The sequence below is a fragment of the Erithacus rubecula genome, assembly GCF_903797595.1.
Source record: "Erithacus rubecula genome assembly, chromosome: 1".
NCBI lineage: Eukaryota > Metazoa > Chordata > Aves > Passeriformes > Muscicapidae > Erithacus > Erithacus rubecula.
In genome coordinates, this window is record NC_136658.1 from 93,555,747 (window position 1) to 93,580,482 (window position 24,736).

At 40.1% G+C, this 24,736-nt stretch overlaps 1 protein-coding gene across 3 annotated transcripts in view; it reads right to left on the minus strand.

Moving 5' to 3' along the window:
• Positions 1-6,317: 6,317 nt before the first annotated feature.
• Positions 6,318-24,736, minus strand: part of ARHGAP6 (Rho GTPase activating protein 6) — a 305,969-nt gene continuing 287,550 nt past the window's right edge. For 2 of the 3 annotated variants that reach the window (XM_079309631.1, XM_079309632.1), the window contains exons 9-13: positions 21,843-22,022; positions 17,496-17,593; positions 11,159-11,421; positions 9,110-9,190; positions 7,211-8,378 (exon numbers count right to left, since the gene is read on the minus strand). In XM_079309631.1, coding sequence (XP_079165757.1) covers positions 7,690-8,378; positions 9,110-9,190; positions 11,159-11,421; positions 17,496-17,593; positions 21,843-22,022 — 1,311 coding nt within the window. In that variant the 3' untranslated portion in view covers positions 7,211-7,689. Of the gene's footprint in view, positions 8,379-9,109; positions 9,191-11,158; positions 11,422-17,495; positions 17,594-21,842; positions 22,023-24,736 lie in introns of all 3 variants that reach the window. The other variant, XM_079309630.1, reaches the window with a different exon arrangement.

Genomic DNA, 24,736 nt, shown 5'->3' on the forward strand with positions numbered 1-24,736 from the left:
CCCTTAAAACACAGAGTAGAAAATTGCCTGAGGGTAGTATGAATATTAAACCAAAATCCTTCTGAACACCTCTCCTCCTGAATAGGGAAGTACAGGTTTCTGCTCCCTCTTTTGTACCCAAGGTAAATCCTACATTCCCTGTGCATATGAAGATCAGTGAGACAAAGGAGCAGAGCAGAGAAATACTAAATAAAACCAAGACCCCCCACAACAACTACAAACAGAACTCACTCCTCCTGAAGCAGGGAGCTGAACCTGATGCCCTGCCCCATCCCAGGAGGATGTGAGATGCCCAGTGCTCACCTGCAGTGACAATTGGATATCTCTGTGTGGCCAGGAGCAGGAGTGATGAATTTCCCCTACCAAGAGTGAGGTTTCTCTGGAATCCTTAATTTCTTTTCAGCCCCTTCCCCGGCACTTCCCCATTATTCTGCAAGAGCAGTTTCTGGTACCAGCTAGCAAAGGTTCATTTTGCAGCAGTAACAGTGCTGCTTTCCCAAGGCTCCTGGATCAGCTTGTCTGGCTCCCAGGGCAGACTCTCATTTGGTGTCTGAAGGTGTCCAAAGGGCTGCCTTTGGAGTATGGCTCTCTATTTACTCTCAGCCCAAAATGTGGTGCTGGCACAGGGCACATGAAGCTCTCCCAAGCTCCCTGTGCCTTTAAACACCATGGGCCATATCCACATGCACCAGCCCTTGGGGCATTGGGGTCTCAGCACAACACGAGCCAAAACAGCTCAGGCAATTTAATCTTCAGTGCTGAGCAGGTATCCAAAGGTCCCAGGCACAGAAACTTCCAAAGATCCCGAGAATTGGGCAGCACATCTTCAGGTGTGCTTCCCTGTCCTTAGGGAAAGGCATCAGCTTCTCAGCTAAGCTCTGCCATCATGGGCTGTGGGACATGCACACACCACCTCCCTGCCCACAGAATTCAGTCCAGTGGGAGAGACTTGAGCAAGGTAGGAAATGGTGTGTGGTCCATTGACAAGTGCTGTGCAGCTGCTGCACTGCCCTTGGTCCCTCCCACTAATCAGTGGGATGGGAAAACAAGATGATAGATACTCAGAGTTTAAATATTCCTGGTATATCCCAGGAGTAGCATTCAAATCACCAGATGCCAGGAGGGACATATCGAAGGAAAGCCGTATAAAGGAGGCCTAAAACCTGAAGAAAAGCAGAACAAAAGGCAGTGTCCCTGCATTTCTGCAGCAATGCCATTGCAGCAAGGCTTAAGATTCACACATATTCTCACACTTATCTTCTCACTAGCACCAGAATCAGACAGAATAAATTACAGAGCCATGGAAGACAAGACATGCAAGATAGCAGGGCTTCATCACACCTGCTGAGTTCTCTGGACCTTGCTCTACTCCACCACACCAATTCTCAATGTTTCCAACTACAAATCTTGACCCTTCAAGGATGGGAAAACATGAAGATTTGGAAACTTGTCTGTTAGTGACAGACATGGGAAAACAGCATTCACATTGCATTGCAAACTTTCTCTCTCTTCCACTTTCTTTCCTTATTTTTTGAATTATCTTTGTTGTTCCTTTGACAGGGGAGTCTCCCAGCTCCATGGGTCCTACCACTTGTTTGCCACTTCAGAGTTATAGGCAATAGGTTCCTCCAAAATAACAATCACCCACTGAAAGCCCCAGTGGGATGAGGCTGCTACTTCAGAGCTCTTTTTTCTTTCAATTCTAGTCCTTTTTTTCACAGACCAAAAATTGGCTCATAGTACTGGAGCCAGGGTTTTTGTGGGTTTTTTAGGAATATTTCAGAAGAGTCTTTTTGCAACTCTGAGCTGTGTCAGGGCCTCAGCTCTCCCTGCAATCAGAAATAAGGCCACAACTACACAATGTCAATAGCACCCTAGGCAAAAGCACAGCTGGTAACCTTTAGTTGCTGTTCAGAGCTGCAGAAATAGCCTTTGGGTGAAAGGAAGAGTTTGTTCAGCATTTCACCCTTTAAAACCTTTTTTTAGGAGAAAAGCCAGATGCTGCTTCCATATTCAACATTCCATCTCCCCAAAGTGATCATTTGATTCTTGTCCTTGAGTGAACGGTGTGTTTTTACTTCAGTAACCCTGCTTGGCAGGTTACCATGTGCATTTGTTATTTTCTGCATAATAAAGTGCTTTTCCCTCTGAACTAACTTTCTTACTTTTCCTTCCTTCCTTCCTTCCTTGAATCCTTCCTGGAATCCTTCCTTCCATTCATCTCTGCAAAGTTCAGGACAGTAATCAGGGTTAGGTCATCATTTCTCATAATGGTTGAAGAGTTTCTGTACTCTAAAGGATGCCTTGGTTAGTCAATAGTCCTTTTTCAAAGCAGACAAATTTTGGATTTCTATTAAGATGATGCAGAAAGAAATAATTTTTCCCAGGCCCGTTTTAATTTTTTTTTAAATCAAAGCCCACAGCTATGGTTGGAAATAGACAAAGGGAAATGGAATAGAGCAAACCCAGCAAAAGGAAATGGTGATTGAAGTGTCTATTCATGTTCCCTTTTTTTAAAAGAGACACTGTTAAAAGTCATTCTCTTTTATTTAAAAGTTTGAATAATTATTAGAAGAGTGTAAGAGTCTGGGGCTGAAGTCCTCATCCAGAGAGAGTGACAACCACCCAGCTGGAGATACTGCACATGCTTTCACCCCTCCCAGCTGCAATTTAAGAGAGAAGTGGATACTCTTTCCTCCTCCTTCCTTCCTGTTTGTTTCTCTTTGACCCCTAAAACTCCAGTGGCAAAGACAAAGTCTTCTTACTTTCTGAGTAGCATAAGAAAGAAAATTAACATCCATCTTTCAAGAGGAAGATTTTATCTGTCTGTCCCCATTTGCCAGTGCCACCTGGGAATCAATACAAGCCACAACCCTGAGATATATAAATATATATAAATATATATAAATATATATATCCAAATTAGGTTTGCTTCCAGAAATCATTTATTCTCATATATTCATTTTCTAAGTTGCTGAACAAATTAATTAAATCACAGTCTGTTCATGAGCACTTTCACTTCATCTGGAAGCAGAGTTTTCAGTGAATAAAGAAATCCAACTTAAAAACCAACCAACCAAACGACCAGTCACACAACAAAGAAAAAAATAGGTGAAATTCCAGACCAGGCAGTGTCTCTCCTTCACTTTGCAAAAAGCCTGCATTTCTCACAGAGCTGACTGTGCCATCTCCCCAGGAACAACAGTGACTCTGCCAGCCCCACCAGCCCCAGGTTCACCTAGGAACCACAATGCTGAGGCATCTGGGTAAATTCCACTTTTCCTAGGAGCTGGAAACCTGTGTAAAACATTTACCACCATTTTTTCTGTTTTACCTGACCCTCATTGGATTCACTTCAACAAACTTGGAGTTTGGGTAACTTATTTAGGATCCCTTTATATAGCAAGGCAAGGAAAAAGTAGGCCTATCTAGTAACCAGCCCTTCAAAAAATACTGTCCTTCAAAGAAAGACACATGTAGGCTGTATCAAGGTAGCAACAGAAATACCCACCTCTTTTCACTGAATAAAAAGGGAGCCTGTGAATAATTTTTCCAGATGCAGATACCACTTTTTGAGGTGCTTTGCACTTCAGAAAAAAATTAAATTAATGCTATTCTTAGAGATGGTGCATTTTATGACCCAGCAGCCTGAGTGTCTACATGCCTGGAACAGTTCTGTGATCTCTGCAGCACTGTATGGCTGCAGGTACTTTCCCCTATAGCAACTGCAGCACAGCAGTGCTTGGCAGTTCCCAGTGATTTAAAAGGACATACTGCTGTCAAAATACTCTTTAATGCAACTGAGAGCCATTTCCAATGCTTTGTAGCTCTGTGAGGTTAAGTATTGCACAATGGAGCTACTATTTTTTTTTTTTTAATTAATGCAGAAAGAAGGGAGAGAGAGAGACAGAGAGAAGGAGCAAGATGAAGCTCAGACATCCTGTGTTTCCCAGAGGACAAGGAAGTCCCTGATTCTCTGCCAGACCAGCAATGCAGGGCAAGCTGGTGCTCCAAAGGCTGGAATTGTGATTTCTGACCTCAACCAATGCCTGTGAAACAAAACTAGTGAAAAAAACAGGTGATGCCTCCCTCCCCACAAATTCCAGTCCACTGAACCTCATTATTTCAACAGCAGAGAAGTTCTGAGTGGCATCAGTCTATACCAAGGTGGCAGCCTGGGATCCCAACAGAAACAGCAGAGTACTTGAGATTCCTGTACCCAAGGCAGCAGCTGGATTGGCTCAGGTTTGTATCTCAGAGCCACTCTCAGGTGTTTGGATGGACTCCTGCCTGCAGGTTGAAGCAGCAAGCCTCAAGGTTGCTCAAGCACCTGACAGGGCTCAATGGAGCACCTGACAGAGGAGCCAGTCCCATCCTTCTCCTCTCCCCATCTCTGACCCTGTCCCTTCTCCTCCCCTGTGCCTACTACTTGTGAGAGCCACTAAGCCACCTGAATTTTATGTGTTCCTTCAAGTTTCAGCCAGATCTACAAGCCCTGTACTCTTCCCTCCATGAGTTGGTCTAAGGGATGGGATAGATAAGCTGGGGAGCATGAGAATGCACAAACAACACAACCCTGCAACCACAGCTTGTCTTAAATGATGAAGCAACAGTAATCTTTAAAGTAGTATTTTAAAGTCTGTCTTTTTGTTCTCCCCTGGCTGACAGGCTCCACACCACATAGTTGTACTGGATCCTTGCATTTTTTTTGTTTCTGCAGCAGAAATGTAATCCCTGCCCCATGGGCAACTGACAGCCCCCTGTCCTTGGAGCACCCACATCCCATCTTTCCTGGGCTCACCTGTGAGTGCAGCACACCCCTCCTCCCAGCTGGGAGACACCTGAGAGGGGTTATTCAGCCCAGGAGGGGAAAGTGGCTTATTTGCAATACTAGGTGTGAAACCAGTGGGTGTGATAAGAAATGATGGGAGAGAAATTGAGTTTGCCTAGAGGCCTCAAGACCTCCAGAGGGGGCCTTCTCTATCACACTCTTCATTAAAGCACAACCCCATGACCCCTTTCCTAAGACTGGAATCCTCCTCCCAAGGGAGAGAAAAAGCTCTGATACCCTCAGAGCATCTCCCTGTCAGAGAAACTTTCCCTGGGAAACTTCCCTGGGAAGTCAGAGACTTTCCCTGTAAAATGAGTTTTATGGCTGTTCAAGAGCATGTATCATAGGATCATTTAAAGATCTAAAACAGGATATCCCAGATCTATCAACCAACATAAAACTAGAAACAAGCCTTCATGGCTACCTTTCTTGTGACATATTAAAAAAAAAAGTCACTGATTTCAGCCTGGAGTTACAACTAAAAACTACACTATTAACCCCCTTGTGATACTTCTGTCTTGTTCAAATGAAAATAACAGAAATTATGTAGTCTTGCCAAGTGTTACTTTAATTTATTAGAATTATTTTGTATCTCTTCTCTTCCACATGACAATCTATTGAAATGTGTGCACACAAGGCTGTCCTCCAGCAGTGGTCTTGTCTTTTGTCTTGCCTTTTGTTTTCATCTTTTATTGCACAACTCTATGTAAATGGTAATACACAGATATATATAAATGCATACAGGGATAGGGAGTGGCAAAAGGCAATCTCTTACATCTTTCACTAAACAGGGTGCAGAAGGGTTTCAGAAGGGTTAAAATCAAGAGATGAGGATCTAGTGAATAGAGTATCTTCTGCAGCAAGATTTACACTATGACTGGTTTTGAGGAGTCATTGGGAGCTAATTCCTGTAGCAAATCTGTATCAAGCCTGGAATAATACTGAGACAAGATCAAAGATTCTTACAGAAGATTCTAAGATTCTAAGAGCTCATTTTTGTCTTTCCTTCTACTCCACAATCATTTTCATTTGGACTGCCTTTTTTTGGAATAAGTTGACAAAGAGCTGCTGCAACAAGAGACACACAAGAACCTTTTCATGTCAAATTCATACCACGATAATATTGGTAGAAGTCTTGCAACTACCAGAAGAGAATGATACTCTGCATAAAAAAAGCTACACTAGTGAAAGGCCAAATCCTGCCCCTTTCTACTTGGCTTGGTGCTTTTTTCTTGTAACTTTACTTGGAAAATGGAGACACAATGAGAAATGGAGATATGAGGGGAAGGACTCTTTATATGATGGGTTTTAAGCCTCAAACTAAATTAAAACCCTGAATCATGTATATTTAAGCTGCATTTAAAGGTGGCCCTTAATCTCCTATGCCTTTTAGATGTTTTTGATAGAGACACTCAAGAAAGTATAGAAACACATATATATTCCATAATCTTACTTTAAAAAAAAAAAGGAGCAAAAAATATGCTCATTGTTTTACTTAGCTTTTTATTCCATCATTATGGCACAAGATAGACAACATCACTGAATAAGTCTTCATTAAAATTAAGACTAATTTGTTTTATAAAATTCTTTTCATATGGTACACTTTCCCTTATGGAGTGCTAAGGAGGAATTTCTCTGGAACGCTGCAGTACATTGCCACCCGCTGCCCACAAACGGCTCTGCAGCTGAAAAACAACAAAAATAGCAACATTTAACACAATGCAACATACAGCTACCCAGGAGGTGTGACTGACCCAGACTTTGGCACAGTATTTATAGAAACACAGTTGTGAGCTTCTCCAAATGTCATGTTCATTTCTGAGACTCTACTTGACTCCCTTTCATGTGTCTGTCTGCATTTTTTTTCCTTTCTCTAACTTTCTTAATGCTGGAGCTTTGTTATTTCAAAGGAAAAGATATATTCTTTCTCAGTATTACGCATCTCAATTTATTAGGTTTGCTTTTCTAAAATTTGGATTCCAGTTTATTGTTTTAAAACAACACATAAATCGTACATTTATAAATATATATATTATATCCTGTATATATAACATTGGTTTTCCTTTAGAATGGGATGGCAGACTTTGCACTACATACTTTGTTGGTTTAGGCACAATGTTGTTATTAGATTCTCTGAGCCACTTCCTACCGGAATTTAAAAAAATACTTTTACAATCTTGTACCAAATTTTAAAGGTTTTTGCAAACATACGTATAAGAAAAAAAATATTTTGCATTTCCCCCTCTAAGCTCACTACTACCCTTACAAAATATATGGCTTTTAATTTTCCACTTCATTTTAGTGTTTTTGAAAAGGCAGTGAAAAGAAGTACAACTTTCCCCTTTAACAGCTTTTTTTTTTTTTTTTTTTTTAATATATATATATATATATATATAAGCACAGAAACCAGCTTGTGCACTTTCTATAGAATTCCAATGCATATCATGGTAATGTAAGTTCAGTGATTTTTTAAAAAAAGCAGTCATGATTGATTGACATCTGTATATGAAAACATAACATGATTATCATACAATACCCATTACAGAATATACAATCATCAAAACTGCAGATATATAAATACATTTTTAGCAACATCAAAGCAACAGTTTTATCTTATACACAGCATATGCATACACAGTTATTACACGGAAGTTTTCACCTTGTTTTTTCTCAAAAGCTTGCTGAAAACCAGGAACATACTGCATTTGTAAATTAATTGCCTGACAGTGCTGTTAAGAAATTAAAGTGAACAAAGTTTTTAAAAAAGTATACGCAATTCAGTCGGTATAAAACGAACAAGCCCCCGCTGTTTTCCTATGAGACGGAGGCAGGGCGTGAGCGGCAGGTCCACAGTCAGATCACACGAGTGTTTCTGGGAGGGCATCAGGGTTATCAGCCGATAGCAGCTCCCAGATCTGCCACCGCTCCCTGTGCCACTCGCTCCAGTCCGCCCCCGCGGCGCCGCTGCCGCTGCCGGGCGCTGCTGCGGGGCGGCTGCCGCTGCCCGGGCTGTGCGGGGCCGGCTGCTCCTGCCGGGGGGCGCCCGGGCCGGGCGCTCTGCCTGGCGGCGCTGCAGCTGCTCTCGGCCCACAGCTCTTCTCTGGGCGCTGCAGTCTCCACAAAGAGTGCGGCGCTGAGGAAACACTCGGCCGCTGCGGCAAGGCAGAGATGGTTTTTGCTGGGCCTGGGTAAGGGGGCGGCGGCCGCTCTTTCCTGTAGGAGGGCCTGGCTGTGCTTTGCAAACAGCCCTCACTGAGGTCCTGCGCGCCGCTCAAAGTCAAGAGCTGCTCCGACCTGGAGTGGGACAGCTCCGAGCTCCTGCAGCCGCCCTCGGCGCGGGGGTCGCTGCAGCCCCGGGCCAGCAGGGGCTGGAGCTGGCACTCGGGAATGGCAGCTGTGGTCTGGCTCCTCCGCATCAGCTGCCGGCCGCCGTCCGGCTCCGAGGGGCCGCCCTGCCACCGCGGGGGGCACACGGCCAGGTTCCCCTGGGACAGCGAGCACTGGCCCGGCCGCAGCGCGCTGCTCTCGAAAATGTTCCCGTAAGAGCCTGGGGATAGAGCCAGGACACAACGTCAGTCTGCAGAACCATTCAGGCACCATTTAACAAGCTACTGCTCTTCCCTGGTACCACTGCACAACAGGGATGGGCGCTGAGACTGGCTGAGAAAATTGGGGCTGTTCTGCTAGAAAAGACTGCATGGAAACCTCATAGCCCCTTCAGTATCTGAAGGGGGCTGACAGGGAAACAGGAACTGTAGTGACAGCACAAGGAGTGATGGGTACAAACTGAAAGATGGGAAATTCAGGTTACATATAAACAAGAAATTTTTGCTGTGAAGGTTGTTAAACACCAGAACAGGTTGTAGAGAGGCTGGGGATGCCCCAGCCCTGGCAGTGTTCAAGGCCTTGAGCAGCCCAGTTTAGTTGGGAGTGTCCCTGTCCAGGGGAGGGCGGTTAGGATTAGGTGATATTTAAGGTCCCTTCCAACCTTTATCACTCTATGGTTCTATGATTGAATTCTAGAAGAATTTCTTGAATCAATGTAAAAACTACTTTTAAATTATATTTGATAATTTGAAATGTTTCTGTTTTCTGTATTCCACTGAACACAGAGAAGCATAACCATTGTGCTCCTCTGATTCTATTTAAAAGTCACATTTTAGAAGTCTAGCTCTGGACAATGTGAATTCTCCTAATGGTTTCACAGTGATTTCTTGAAAATAAGGAATTGGTTTTTTCTTTGTCAGATTTGGGCTTTAAAATTGAGAAATTACTGACCTGTAATTACTGGATCTTTGCAGCCACTTTTCAGCGTCGAATGCCAAGTGCCCCAGATATCAAAATGATCTTCAGAAACATCTAAACAGCAGTAAGAACAGGCAAAATATGATTAATCGATCTTCTTAAAGACATTATTTAGAAATATATAAACAGAAAGGTAAAACCTTATGTAATGTATCAGAGTCATTAACATCCAGTGACACCTTCACTGGGTACCTAACACAAGTTTCTTATATGTGAAGTATCTGGAGTACTGTGTACAGTTATGGTCACCCCAACATAAAGACATGGAAATGAGGGAAAAAATCCAGAAGAGAGCTATGAAGCTAGTAAGACAACTGGAATCTTGTCTACAAACACAGGCTGAAAAACTGGGGCTGATCAACCTGGAGAAGAGCAAGTCGTAGGGAGACCTCGTAAGAGCCTTCCAGTATCTGAAGGGGGCTGACAGGGAAGCCAACAAGGGACTCTCCATCAGGAACTGAAGTGATAGGATAAGGACTAATGGGTGAAAATTGAAAGTGGGGAAATTCAGGTTACATACTCGGAAGAAATTTTTTTCTGAGGGTGGTAAAGCACTGGAACAGGTTGCCCAGGGAGGCTGTGGACGCCCCAAGCCTGGCAGTGTTCAAGGCCAGGCTGGATAAGGCCTTGAGCAATCTGATCTAATTGGAGGTGCCCATGGTAGGGGGAGGTTGGGACTGATGATCTTTATTCCAACCTCTTGACATTCCATGATTCCATGTATTTGCTCACAGCTACTTGTTTCAAGATCAGATCCTGCAATGGATTCAGTAAGGTCTGTATGGGCAGGGTGCCTGAGTTTGCTGAGTCCATAAGTCCTCTGCCTTACTGAACTCAAGAGAATTTGCACAAGAACAGGGGGATTTGGTCCACAAAAGGCAGTTGCTGGCAGAGCTCCCTCAGACAGCCCCAGGGGTTACTATAAGGCATGCTCTATCAACCCAAGGATGCTGCCAGTCTTACCCAGAAGTGCAGCCACAGAACAAAGATTTAATGAAATGCTGGGTTATAAAGAGTTTAATGCCTTTTTCTGATTCCACTAGTCAGTAGAGGAATTTCCTAATTTGTCATGGTCCAGTATCTTTGTGATGCATATTGAAATCCAAAAGATGGTTAACACGATAACATTTAATGTAATTTCCTGTTCATAACTTAACAGAAATCTGACCAAATTCTTAAACCTGTTCAGAGATTTAGATGTTGAGCACAGAAGATAATTGGCATTTATAAAGCATGTAATTGAGATATTAGTCTAAATCCCATTAATTCCAAAGGGAATTAAGTGCCTAAGCAGGACATCTGAAATTAAGTGGATTTAAAAATACCATCAGTTATGTGCATCCCTAAGCATTGAAAGTTCTTACAGTTTAGTTCACTAAGTATAAGTTTCATGGCTGGCAATTTTTTAATGTATATATTTTTATAGGAAAAGCATCTTGAAGTTCTGGTGAACTATTAGTTTAAACCACATTTCTTTACCAAAGAAATCATTCAAGTATGCACTCCCCAGGTAGCTATGGGAATAATGGATCCCTGCACTAGTATTGCTCAGTGTGTAATTGGTTGCAGATGTAAAGCTGTACAGCTACATTTTCCAGTGAGAGTGTGTTGAGGTCATTCTTTACAGCTGGAGAAAGTTTTTGCCTCAAATCTTAAAATCTCAGCTTTTCCCAAATCCTGGACCATCACCTTGTAGGTATTATAGTCCCAGGGACCAGGACTAGAGTTTGCCATGGTGTCACAGACAGGCTGAAAAACTGGATATACATAGTTCTATTTTCCTAAGTAATAACTCCAAGTTTTGAGAAGCCAAGAGCATCCCAACTGGCTGAGCTAATGAGAAGGACTGAGCACTTTGGGCTCAATACAGAATAAAAGGGTCTGTCATTTTTAAAATAAGGTTATTTATTCCATTGTTCCTCAGATCTTGTTAGCTGGTAATACAAATCCGGCAGTTTACAGTTATTTTAGGAATCTCCCTCAGTCACTGAGGAGGAGGGGCACAAGCAGGATGCACTATACCTTTTGCAGCCTGTGATGCAGAAGAATTCTCCTTTGGCTTTGTTTGCAAGTGTCCAACCAGTGTGTACTGCTCAGGTACCTTGTACAGCTTATCTGGGCTGCGAGCAACTTCTTCTTGCATTGCCAGCAGCGAGCGCTCCGACAGCACCGGGGAGTTGTTGTCGTAAGGGGAGACATCACCACTGGAAGCTTTGTTGGAGTCTGTGGAAGAATGTCTTTCTCCTGTGGAGTAGGAACCTTCTGACCGCAGCATCTCAGGGCTCCTGAGAAATTTTGATGAAAAAACTACTGTTAGTAAAAAAAGTGCGTCATGCTCAGAGTTATAGATGAAGTTTGACATCAAGGCCAGGTTGGATGGGGCTCTGAACAATCTGGTCTAGTGAAAGGTGTCCCTGCCCACAGGGCTTGGAACTAGGTTACTTTTAAGGTCCCTTCCAACCCAACCATTCTATGATTCTATGATTGTACAGATAAAATCAAATACACAAGAATGATCACAGCTGCTGAAATGAAGACACTTCAGAAACAGTTATAAAGGTGGATTTTCCATGAGTAAAACTTCTGCCATGAAGTGGCCAGCAGAGGCCACTCAAAATCAAAAGATGTTGCTGTCAAGAAAGAAAACAACAAAAAATCCACACAACTGTACAGTAAACCAGAGAAAACTAAGTAGTGAATCAATTCCTTATGTTACCTTGACAGTGTAACTTGTGGCAACAATAAAGCTGAAGGCATGATAGGCAAGATTAGTTTGATTCCACGCAGTATGCTTAAATTTTTGTATTCTTAACTTTTACATATAGAAATCAAGCACTCAGCTTGCCTTTCACACTATGAGAATAATCCTCTTCTAGAGACATAAGAAGGTAAATATTCTACAGGGGACAAACAGATGTATTTGCTGTACTTATGACTGGGGCATCAAACTGGGGTTCTGGTGACACCTTCTACAACTTCTTTTACCTTTTCACCTTTACACCACCACCAACATGAATTGCCTTTAATTTTGCCAAGAAAAGGCTAACACAACTCCCACCTAAGTACAGACAAAGATCAGAGAGACAACTAATTTTTGAAATGTGCTGGGAACATTGGTGGAGATTTCTTGAACTGTCATAGTTTGCTGTGCAGGTAGGAGGCAGGCTGTGAGTCACTGAATATCACAAAGAACACGTAGAACTACTCTGTAAATAAACATAACATTTTTTTCCTATTGTTCCTCGCTAACTTTTATTTCTATTACTCATTTTTCATTTCTCTGCACCTTTGTTTTGTAGATGTTTATCTTTTGATTCTTTTGAGTCAAACATCTTTCAGCTACCTCTTGTTAATATCTGTTATAATTAAATGTGATACAACAGAGGCTCATTTCTGTAAATGTATGAAAATGGTCATCCCTTTTCATAGTCAAATCCAAAGACAGCTTGAATGTAGTGACCAGCCAAAACTCATTTCTTGCTATGGAACAGTAACCTCTTTTCCAGACAAATAAAATAGAACTGAAGAAAGAAAATAAAGAAAACACACAGCTAGCAACAGCACAGTAAATATTAATACAGAAATTAAAAAAAAAAAACAAAAACTTAACACCACTTTCAAGCTGTTGTTTTTTTCCCTGGCTGATTTACATATTGCATGTCCCAAAAATAAAAGATATACAAATATATACATATTATATATACAAAATATATACAATTGACAGCATGATTATTATGTTATTCAATATTCCTATTTTTTTCAGTATGAAAACAACCACAAAGTGTTTGGAATTAATTAAATAATGTTACTCATCAGTAACTCTCAGTGACAATACCATCACTGGAGTTAAACTGAGGCAAAGTCAAAAAACAGAGCTGCCCTTTGGCAAAATTGCTCTGTCCCAAGCTTCCTAGAGCAGCATGGTAATGCTGGGGAGTCATTTAAAAAAACAACAACAACAACAACAAAAAGACACCTCAATTACATAGCTCCTCATCTAAACATGAGGCTAAGGTAAATTAATCTATAAACAGACACACACTGAAGAGCTGTAGTTTTTGAAGTATGTATAATTCTATCACAAACCTTTTTTCTCCTTTTTTGCCATTTGCTTCTCTCTTTCTGTCCTCCTAAGTCCTAAAAAACCCTTGTGCAGTGACATGAGATCTAAGCAACGTCTTGGGATTTTCAGAAGAACTAGAAGGACCTCTTAGAAAAGTGAGAAATTTTCATATGTGCAGGTTTCCTATGACCAAGTGTCCTTCTTTCCAGCCTTTTAGAGTGAATGTCATCTAACAGTAAAGTCTATTGCATGCAAATCCTTGCAGCATCAAAACCCAACTGTGCAGCACAGGGCAAAGACAGAGATAAACCAGCACTTACCCATGGCAAGGTAACACAAGGAATAAGGGAAATGAAAATGGAAATGAATGTGGAAACATAAACTTGAGCTTTATGAAACACTGATTTCATGTCTTACCTTGAATGATCTGTTATAGTCTACCTCTTCTCAAGACAGAAGTCCTGCTAAAAATTTACCTGAATGGAAACTTTCAAGTCTTTGGAAAGATTCAAACATTCAAGTTGCTAAACTGATTTACAGTTTTGGCTGGTAAGTCCATACTATCTTTTACATACGTGAAGAATATCACTTTCAAATTTGTTTAGGCAAAATAGCTTTAAAAATCAAAGGAACTGCTGAAGTCTCTGTCAATCTTCCTACAATAAATCATCAAAATGGATTAATACTTAAAAGTAGGAAATTGGATTAATACATTTGCAGCTTTACTTCACAAACAAAATAAAATAATTGCAAGAAGACTTTAGTTTGCTTCTTTGCAAATAAAGAACAAATTCTCACTAATCCCTTAAAAGGAAAATTTTGCATTTGTTTGCTTTACTGTTTGAGTTCATTAGCAAACAGATGTTTACTACAATTCATAATTGTTCTTCCCTTGGATAGTGAGATTTTTTTACCCATCATCAGGGACAAACTAAATCTGAAGGCAAACAAATACTGTGCAAGATACCCCCACTCCTCTATATGCAAAATATGAGGAAGGGCAGATTCTGCTCTCCACAAAGAATAATAGATGATAATGTGCAATCAAATTTGAAGTGGGAAGGCAAGTTAAGTATTTTCTAGGGGAACTATGTTAAGGAAAATATTTTAGAAGTGGCTAAGTACCAATGGAAAGATTTGAAAGCAGCAGAAGGAACCTATGCCATATGAATTTTAAAAGACAATTTCAGATTCCAAAACAACAGGCATCTTTCTATGAATTCATGTTGTCCACCGGAATCCAGTTGCATGAGTGAATTGGAAATGCATTAATCACAATAATTGCTTCTGCTAAAGATATTCCTACTTTTCTACTAGCATCAAGGTTCTCAAAACAGGAAATCCCTTTCTGTTTCTGGCAGAAATCCTTTTCTGTTATAACTTAAAGCTTCTGAGTGGGAAAACAATTATGCCTTCAAGAGGCAAATCATATGGAGGGTGATGGCTTGGCAGCACACAGTACTAATTTCCACATATATCTCAATAACACAGGGGCTACCAACAAGGCAGAAAACTGTGGGATTATGATATGGTTGCTACTGTAACAGGGTACAGGACTCAATGTTTCAAGGAGCCTCTGCAGCTTTAAAAACTGCATTTACACATACCGCATTTACACATACTGTACGATCTGTTGTATGGCTTCATCTTTATGTCACAGATCACAAAGGATTAAAACTCATTATCATAATCCAAAAATGCTATAACTTTGAAACTTATTTATTCTGAAAGGACTTCTAACCATAATAAGCAATAAATAACCATAAGAAATAGATTTTATTTTTTGTTGGTTTAAAGATGCTTCATCTTACAGCTGTAAACCCAAATTCCATTGTCATCAAGCCAACATACAAAAAAATTGGGAAGTCACCCACAAAAGCACACTTCACAATTGCTGCCATTTGTAATTAGCACTTTACCATGAACAACTTCCATAAATTCCCTGACACACTGTTCACAATGCTCAGCTCTTAAGGGAACTGAAAGGTGAGAAACATCTGATTTGTCCTCCTCTGGGGAGGAAAATAGATTGTGTTTTTTCTGCTAGATCAGAGCCAAGAAAGCATTTCTAATGACAGCAAGAGCAGAAATGTGAGGGCAATTGCAGAACAGGACCTCCAAAGCAATTAATGTGACATTAGTCTTGAAGTTGATTCTATACACTATGCAGTCAATTAACTCTTCTGATGAAGACTGTCTCAAGATTATATAAAGCTTTTTATTCCACAGATCCACGTTTGTATTTTGAGTATGTGACCAGGCAATTTCTAAGAGCAATAAGGATATATTTTGAAGGCTTATTTCTGTGAAATCAAAACAAACATCTCCTTGTTGACTGCTGTCCCACATTTCTTATAGGAAAAATAAGCAACACATTTGTAGCCTCAAAATTGAGATTATGTTGTGAAATACATTAATCTCTTAAGAGCATCACAGTCCTAGCAATAATACAAAGCAATATTCTCTCTAATTGCCTGGAATATCTTAACCAAGAAGTTGCAACCACAGTGAAAACATATCTCATCATTATTAAAAGTAAATCACTTACATGATAGCAGAGTAGAAAGAAAATGACAGTAATTTTTTTCTATCTCTGTGATATTTCATCTGCCTGTTACTGACAACACAATAAATTAGTACTACTGTAGCTATATGTTCCTGTTTGGCTTCAGAACATTTCCTTACAAAATGCCTTTTTGTCAGTTGTGGCCAGCTTTCCACAAAAGATGCACTTTTTCCTGCAGGTGTGCATGCTGGCTAAAAGTAAGGAAGTTCGAGGGAAAATCAACTAAGGAAACAGGATCTAACAATTACCTGTTACATCCACAATGATTTGTGACTAACTTATGCACAACTAGTATGTGTAATCACACATAGATACAATTTGATGTCTTTTTATTATATAGATGGTGAAATTCAGCATGAAATTTTTATTGAGTTAGAAATAATATGATCATTCCAAACTAAGGGCTGAAAGGAATAAGTCTTTACTCTCTACCTTATGTCACATGATTTCCAATGTCTGTCCTAATTGTAGTCCTGGCTTCTGGCAAGTGTGAAACAAGTCTAAAAGTCAGCTCATGTACCTCTAACTGTCCTGCACTAACTGTGATCTAAATATACACATGGCTACTTGTCAGTCAGACAAACCAGCTGAGATTATTTCACACAGGGAAAATCACCCCAAATCAGATGATCTGTGATAATTTGCTACTTCATGTAGTTGAGTTAGCAAACTAATAGGATTCTTTACAACTCTGCACATATTTTTGATTCCAAATCTTATAGTTAAAGAAACCTTTTTCCTGAAGGTGCTAGTTACACTATTTCTTGTATACATTTTCCTCTGAAGCCAGACACACCATTACATTACGTCTACCTATACAATATTAAGAGGGAGAGAAAAAAAAAACATAGCTAACTGACTGTACAAATTCAATTGTAATTATATTCTGAATGCACCAGGCACTTTCCACAAACATAGGAAGACAAAGCCCGATATGTCCCAGAGTCTAGAATCTAGGAACACTCTTAAATATTACGTAAAGCAAGTCTGTCAAATTTTGTGATTTTTAGGTCTGCCATATTGGGATTTACCAGAATAAGGACAATGACTGTGTGGTCCCATGAGAAAGCCAGAAATCCTGTTAATCTGAATGTACAAACTCACAGCATTAAGGCACAAGGGTGCAGGCATACATACACCATACAGAAGGTCAGAATACATTATGTATCATAACTGCTATAGTGACCAGTGTGATTTTTTCCTCTTCAGGTCTTTCAGAAAGCATACAATTAAATAACATCCAAAGCCTCCATAGGGCTGCTGCTGTGGTAATTGGCTTGTTCACAATGTCCTGTGTGTATAGGACAGGGAAAGAATGACAGAGTGGTCAAGCAGCTCACTGTGATGGTGTTAAGGCACTCTAGGGTGTGTTTCAAGGATGGTGGAATACATGCTTCCTGAAGACTACAATAAACCCAAGGCATGAACCAGCAGATGACTAAAATACATCCTGTCAGATAATAGTGCACTGAATATTTTTATGTACATGTCATTCTGTTCTCTGCAGCAGAACACAATCTTTCCTCTGAATCAAGGAAACAGTTTTGTCTTTAGAAAATGCTGTACAAGAGTCATAATTTCTTTGGCAGAGTCTGTGTGATAGGGAGGTTATTTCTACTCCACTGTAGACAGTGCAGAAGAGCTGTGGAAAACTAGAACCTTTTGGACACTTCCAGTGGGAGATAGAAATTCCCAGCAGAAAAAGGATGATGAAAAAACAGATTACTCACGATGACTGGGAAGCTTTCCTCCTCAGCAAATAGTCCACAACATCTGGGTCAGTCTCTAATAAGCTAATAAGCACTTCATTCTGTAAATCAGGGGAAACCTATAAAGACATTAAAAAAAATACTTAGTTGGAGGTTAATATCCTTTCATATACATTAATTTTGGTGCTATGCTTAATCTAAATGACCAAGTACAAGCACATTTACAGAGCATTTAAAATATCCAGAAGTTTTCACTTAAAAATTTCATTTAACAACAGATGAGGTAGGACTGAAGATCACTTTGTACAATGTTCAGTGCTGATTACTGTTGAATAACTGGTTGGCATCCAGTTGGTTATTTTATCTGGAAATAACAGTGGGATTATTTATGTATCACAATCTCAAAAGCTCCAGTTGAAGGTCCTCACTTTACACCGCCCTTCAACAATCTGAGGACATTTACAAATCTCCATCTCTGCCTCTCCAGCCACTCAGGCTCAGCCAGAATTTGCATCACCTTCTTTGGAGTCTGGCACTCTGATCTGCTTTCTCTTTGCACTTTGTATGGGTATAAACCTTCAAAACCCTTGATAGCTTCAGAAGGTGCAGGATACAGCAACATCTCCTGGGCAGGTAGCAGAAATGGCATCCCAAAACCTGCACAAGATAACTCTTCCAACTGCACTTTACTCAAGTCTTTCCAATTCTCAAGTGAGTTTGTCTGCTTTGTCAACATTAGAGTGGAACATTCAACTCAAACTTCAGAACACTGAAACAAATAAAACCATCTAAGAAACTCGAGCAGCCCAGGTTCACTCATGGCAAATGGAACTTGATGCAAAACAATCTCAGCAAGGAGTCATCAGCTGGGCAATGTCTGTTTCTGGATGCAATCTGTCAGAGCCTGAATCTCTTCACCTTTAGGTCACACTTTATGGACCATTTGCTCCCCCTGACATTTCCTGGGAAATAGGAATAGAATTCCTAATGCATTCCCCAGAGGAATATCTCATTTTGGGAGGTATTTAGTTACATAAAAAGCATATTTTTTAAAATAAGGAAATAATTAGAAAATAAATAAAGATACAAATAATTTAATTCAAACTGATCCAAAATCTCTATTAAAAACTTGTGTAACCACATATTCATTTTTTTAAAATTGTATTCAGTCTCTGAACTGGAAAAATATCTTACTGATGGTCACTGATATACTGGTCTTTAAAAATAATTAATAGGAATGCAATTTTTGGAAACCTGGTGTACTATAACTCCTCCATTTAGATATCCTTTCTGTACACTAGAAGAAACTCCAGATAAACTTTCATGGTGAAACAGAATCCACATATTTTTGTCTGTAACTTACTACTCAGCTTTGCATCAAGTAAGAAACTGCTGAGAGAACTTTGTCAGAAAAATAAAAACACTCCACACCTTATATATAAAAAAAAAAAGTTAAATCAGTCTTTCATTCCATCAAAACAAGTCTGAAACTTCCAGCAGAAGTTCCAATCCAACAGAAAGCTTCCATGAAACCTAAACTTAACAGTTCTACTGATTCACAGGACTTTTACCAGAATGAATCTGCAAGTAGATTTGTGCTGATAGTCTCCTTGCTATCTACTGGATTTGGGGCTCCCTCCTGTGCAGCAATTTTCCTCAGTTTAATTCAATAACTTGGCAAGTGTAGAAATTATATGCATTTAATTGTAAACTTACAGAGAACTACAATATCAGTATCTCAGGAAGATGCCACCATAACTATTACTGAATTAATTGTTTCATTGGTAATTGCACCTAAGTAGATGGATGAGAACTTGACATTTGGGACAGAAGAGAAGCCAAGGCATTTCTGAAAATAGCATCTCTGGAGGACATACAGGGATGTATCAGAGGCTCTAGGGTTGTCAGAACTCCAGCAGAGTACCAGATATTCTGAGATCTGGGGTTGGGTGCCACAGTTGTGTCACATCTGCTGAGACACAGAAGGATGGAGGGACCCTGGATGTGTCTCCTTTGTGCTGTCCCTTGCCACTGATGTGGCACAGAAGGGCAGAGTGTGGTGGCCTCTGCGTGGGAGGGCCACAGTAGCCTCTAACTGTAAAAATGAAATTTCATACACACTGTAGCAGTTCTTTGCAGCAGGGCTGGATTTGGACACTAGGAGATGAAATACATGAACAAGTTGCTGTTCTCCATCCTTCATGCAAAGTCAAAGCTAAGTCAAAAAGAAAAGGTGGTTGAGTTGTGCCTCCTTTCATTCAGCTGCTGGACATAGCTCAGAGACTGGCAAAGAACAGTACTTTACACATCCCCATGAAACATTTTAACACATCCCCAAGACTCACTGAAACGGGCAAGATTTGGACATGAAAGTGATTATCACTGACATCTATGAAGCATGGTCAGATTCCATCTTCTATAAGAAATCCAATATTGCATGTTACTGATGTTAACAGTAGTTGCTTAGCAAAAATGGTGCTCAGTACTGTGGGTTGTTCCAACAAACAGAATCTCTCTGACCTACCAATATGTCAGAATCATTCTGATATTGTGGCCTGGGTACCCCACCATTTTCTGGTTTCCTAGAGTTTGGTTCACAAATGTTCCAGTTGCAATGCTGAAACCAATCAGTTTTATAACCTCTCCATACATAAAAGTAATAGAAAGAAAAAAGAAAAAAAACACAAAAGCATCTGAGCATTAATACACCATGTTATAGCTGTAGCTGAATGCTTAACTCCAGATGTTCTTTATATGTAGCATAAATGTCAAGTATAAACAGTAAAAGAAACTCTGGAAAACAAAAGAAATTCTTTTTCCCACACTTCATTTAACCTCCAGATGAAAGTTGAAGCACTGAAGAGATGAAGGAATAAATCCATCCATCAGAATTAAAAGACCCCAGATGTAGATCAGTCTAACCTTAGCCCCATCCTTTCCACACTGAAAGTCAGAATGAGTGCCTCAAGTATTATGTACTGAGATCTCTGTGCTGAAAGAAGTTCTTAAAGAGAAACAACAGTAAGAACACTTCAAGTATTTTAAGTATTCTTATTCAAGTATTATCTTAAACTTGATAGTGCCATCCACACTCTGGGCCAGCAGACCTTCACCCAAGACTGCAGTTCTGTCACTTTCTTTCCTGATGTGGAAGGAAAAATATCACCTACCATTTTCCCCAACTGTGAAAAGCATTAAAAAAAGAAAAAAAAGAAGAAAACTATTGGAAGTGTCTCACTGGTACAAGAGTAAAAATAAAAGGCAGGAAAACCACAAAGAAGTTCATCTGAGGCTAAGACATCTGAGGCAGTGCTCATGATTGCTTTCTCATGCTCTACTCCCTGTTGAAAACTGATAGACATCTTCCATTTACAGTACTATGTGGCCATCAGCCCACAGTTCAGGGTAGTTCATCTTCTTCCAACAGCTTTGCTGAAGCACTGAAGGTTTCCAGAGTGTTCCTTCTGCTTTGGGAACTTGTCTCCTCAGTGTAACATACAATGCTGCTTAGTCCCAGGCACAAAACAGCCAAAGTTTTTTTCACTTTTTCTGATTCCTAGTTTTGTTAAAATGTGCATTTTTACTAAAATGAAAAGAGAATAATGAAGACCACCACTAGGTCTGACTGACCTCTACTACCCCAGAGCAGGGCTCCCTCAAACACAAGTCATGCTGAGCTGACCTACAGTTTTGTACACAAAAGGAGCAGAAGATAAAGCCACAGCATGAACTGCTCAGGTAACTACTAGGCACGAGAAATGTGATCTAACTAAGCTTTGCCTTAAGTAAACATGTCCAAGGCCATCAGCCTTCTTATGAAGAATTTGCTTCCTTCAGCAAAGGAACTGAAAGGGACTCAGGAACTACACAGATGAATGCTTTGTTCCTTTTTACCCAACTAACAAACAAGAAAGCTTTGTCCTTCCCCTCCATCCAATCAATTTAAAGAGTCTTGGGTAGGGAAGGCAACTCCTTAAATTAATCAAGGATATCTCAATGTCTGCAGAAAAATTGTCTTCCTGACTTCCAAAACTGAGATGTGAAAGATCATTTTCAGTCTTGTACATGCATTGCTCAGTATACAACTGAATGGCCAACCCCATCATTTTCACAGACAATCTTCCAAACAATATACCTTTACCTAAGTAGAAACCATCCTAAGCAAGATACAAGGACACATTTTTAATATTTTTACTTAATGCAAATCATTGTCCTTCCTAGAATACTAGTCTTTTTTACCAATAATTATTGACCGAAATTTAATGCAGTTTCTACAGTTTATTTCATCCCCATCTACTTTAATATCAGTCAGGTATTTTCTCATTTATCTTACAAGCATACAAGTAATATAAAAAAATATCCACCCACCATGAAAAGGGTTTCATAGTTTTCAATCATCTTTTGCACAACAGCTATGATAGCAGTACTCTCTTCAGCTCGAGCTGAGCTTTGAACTGAGAATTCTTTGTCTGTAGATTTCTGCTTGTGCAACAAGTTAGGGCCAAAGATGGTGGCCAGGTTAAGCGATGTCATTTTGTTCCCAGTGATCTAGAAAAGAGAATAAAAATGAGGTGGGATCTCACAGGGCCTAATGTGTACAGATATGTATATAGACACATCTGTACACACTCACACCCCTACACATCCACACAAACACAGCCACTTTATCTCCCCCCTCATTTGATAGATACTTCATTCATCAAAACCAAACCTGCTGCTTGTCAATAAAAAAGGAACAACTTTTAGAAACACCTTGTTTTGAACATCTCTGCAACAAGCACTGTAGATTTGCTGGATATATTTTCAAGTGGATTAGAGGAGTAGAAGGTGGAAGTGTTTTCTGCCCTTAATTCCCTGGGAGCTCAACAGTGGCATACTTCTGAACTCAGAGAACTCTCCCTCCTACTTCAGCATCTCAAAACATTACTGTCCCCTAGGACCAAATGCTGAAAGCTCCTGGCTTTCTCAAGTAGCATTCATGATTTGAAACACATACAGTGATACTTTTCCATGTTGATATAATTAAGGAGCAGTCTCATTGTTTTTATTAGTATTTTCCTGTATTTCTAGAACATGTCAAATGTTTACTTGTTAGGTGGCTTTTTTAGTTTGTTGGCGTCCTTACCTTTTTTCCTATTTTTATAAAACTATGTTCAAGGAAGCAACAGTAACGTGAATTTTGAGGAAGTAAAAGGCTAGGAATACATACTAGACTAGACAGGAATTATCAGAAATATGTCATATACATTAATCCATAAAAAATTTTGTTTTTATATTTGTGATTAGACTTTATTTTCTCCTTCTGTTCTTTCAACAAAGCAAAAAGTAGAGGTCATAGGTCATTTGAACTAATAATTTTTAAAAAGATATAAAGAGACATCAAAAAGAGGTAGTAAAAGCAGACTTTCAAGAAGTGAGTTGCACAAAACAGATGATTTCAAAGCAGTATCTTTAATATTTTTTTGTAGCTGAGCATTCACAAAATACTCTAGTCAAACTTAAAACTGCACTGACTATACCTGGTTTCTTTTTTAAAGAACTCAACAAAAAAGCAGTAAAAAGCACATAAAAAGGAGTAAAAAGCTTGTCTTTTTATTGGAAGGAGCAGTGTGTAATGCTGAAAAGACATCTGTACTAAGTAGGTGCATGGGCAGTCCTAGCAAACCTGTTGTCTCTTTGTTTAGAGACTCATCCCATCACAGCTATGAGAAGAGTACACCCTTATTTGCACAGCACCAAGTACCCAGCAGTTTCTCAGGTGTCCTGCTTTTCAAACTCAGTCTGAGTTTTGAGCACCACTGATGCACAGGCACACAGTGCCTCAGGTGTGCTGGGTGAGCCCCTGGCTGTGCCCAGATCTGCATGTGCAGGCTGTTTGGACAGTCAGCCTTTTCTTAAGGGCAGCCTCAGGGCATCCCTAAAAATGTTGTAAACACTTCCACAGAAATTGACTGAATGAGTAATTTTAATAAAGTCAGTTATCCATCTTCATCTTTGTGAGAGAAGAGCTGTAGAAAGAAATCAAGAAGAGAGTCTGTGTGCCAAAGCTTGGCTGTTTTCCTTCCAACGATAGCAAACAGTCTGATGAAATACTTTCTCTTGCCCTGTATACCTTCATTCACTTAATTCTTCATAAATAGCTTAAATAATTGTGAGCAGAATACTGTATTATCTATAAAAGGTATCCAGTTGCACATAATATTCCTGATGCTTAGAATACTGTCAAGATAGCTTACATAAATTTGCCTTGCCAAAATACCTGTGGCAAAGCTGATGTACAATGGTTGAGCCAAATCAACTCTGTTAAACAGGATCCCCTAGCCCTGCAATAAGATCCTCTTGGGTACACTCCTGAACCAACAGAGAATTCTTTGGACCAGGAGGACCATGACCTTAGCTGGCTTATACATGCTTTTAAGCACAGTAAAAACTCTTATAGGCTGCTCTTTCTAAATCCTTTCCATCACAGTGATACAGTTTTTTAACAACTTCTTGCTGAAAACAAAAATAATAGCATTTAAAGTGGATTTAAAAGTTAAATAGCCTTGAAGTCACATACAACACTGGAAGTTAGGACTTGTAAAGATGGAATAACTGAAAGTTAAGATTTGAGGCGGAAGTTTGGCAAAAATAAGTCTCAAAGTGCTAATTCTTAAAATCGGACAACTGCAAAGGGCATCCAAATTGGACAAAATCAGCAGGATTTCCCATCTGGAAGACAAAATGAAGACAAAATTCTTGAGTTTCCTAAGAGTCTCAGAAGTAATCTCTGCTGCCATTCAGAGGACTGAGAAGTCCTTCCACAGACAAGCCAAGATATTTTTGTCAAGCACTGACAGACTATATCCATTTTATTCAGTTAACAGAGTTGCCTCCTTTTGCACAGCAGCCTACTAGTTCAAGCACTTCCCTGGCAGGAAAGGGGAAGCCTGGATTTTCAGGTTCTCTCTGGTGTGAACGGGCACAGGTGTGAGAATGCTCAGGGCTAGAGCTCAGCCCCACAGCTGTGGGCATTCTTGTCTCTGTGGGTGAGTGCACATCAAACTCTCCACTGAATCTGCTCCAGACTGCAACAGTCAAGGAGTCAGAAAGAAAACAGGCAAAGATGAACCCTGACTCCAGGTAGTGATGAGGTCTGTCAGTTGCAAGGGTCTAGCTGGAGTTTCTGTCCTGTTTTTCATTTTTCCCTACCTAAGGCACACAAGGAAGTGAGGAGAACCAAGAAGCAAACTTCTGTGTCCAAAAGTCATACAAAAAGCAAC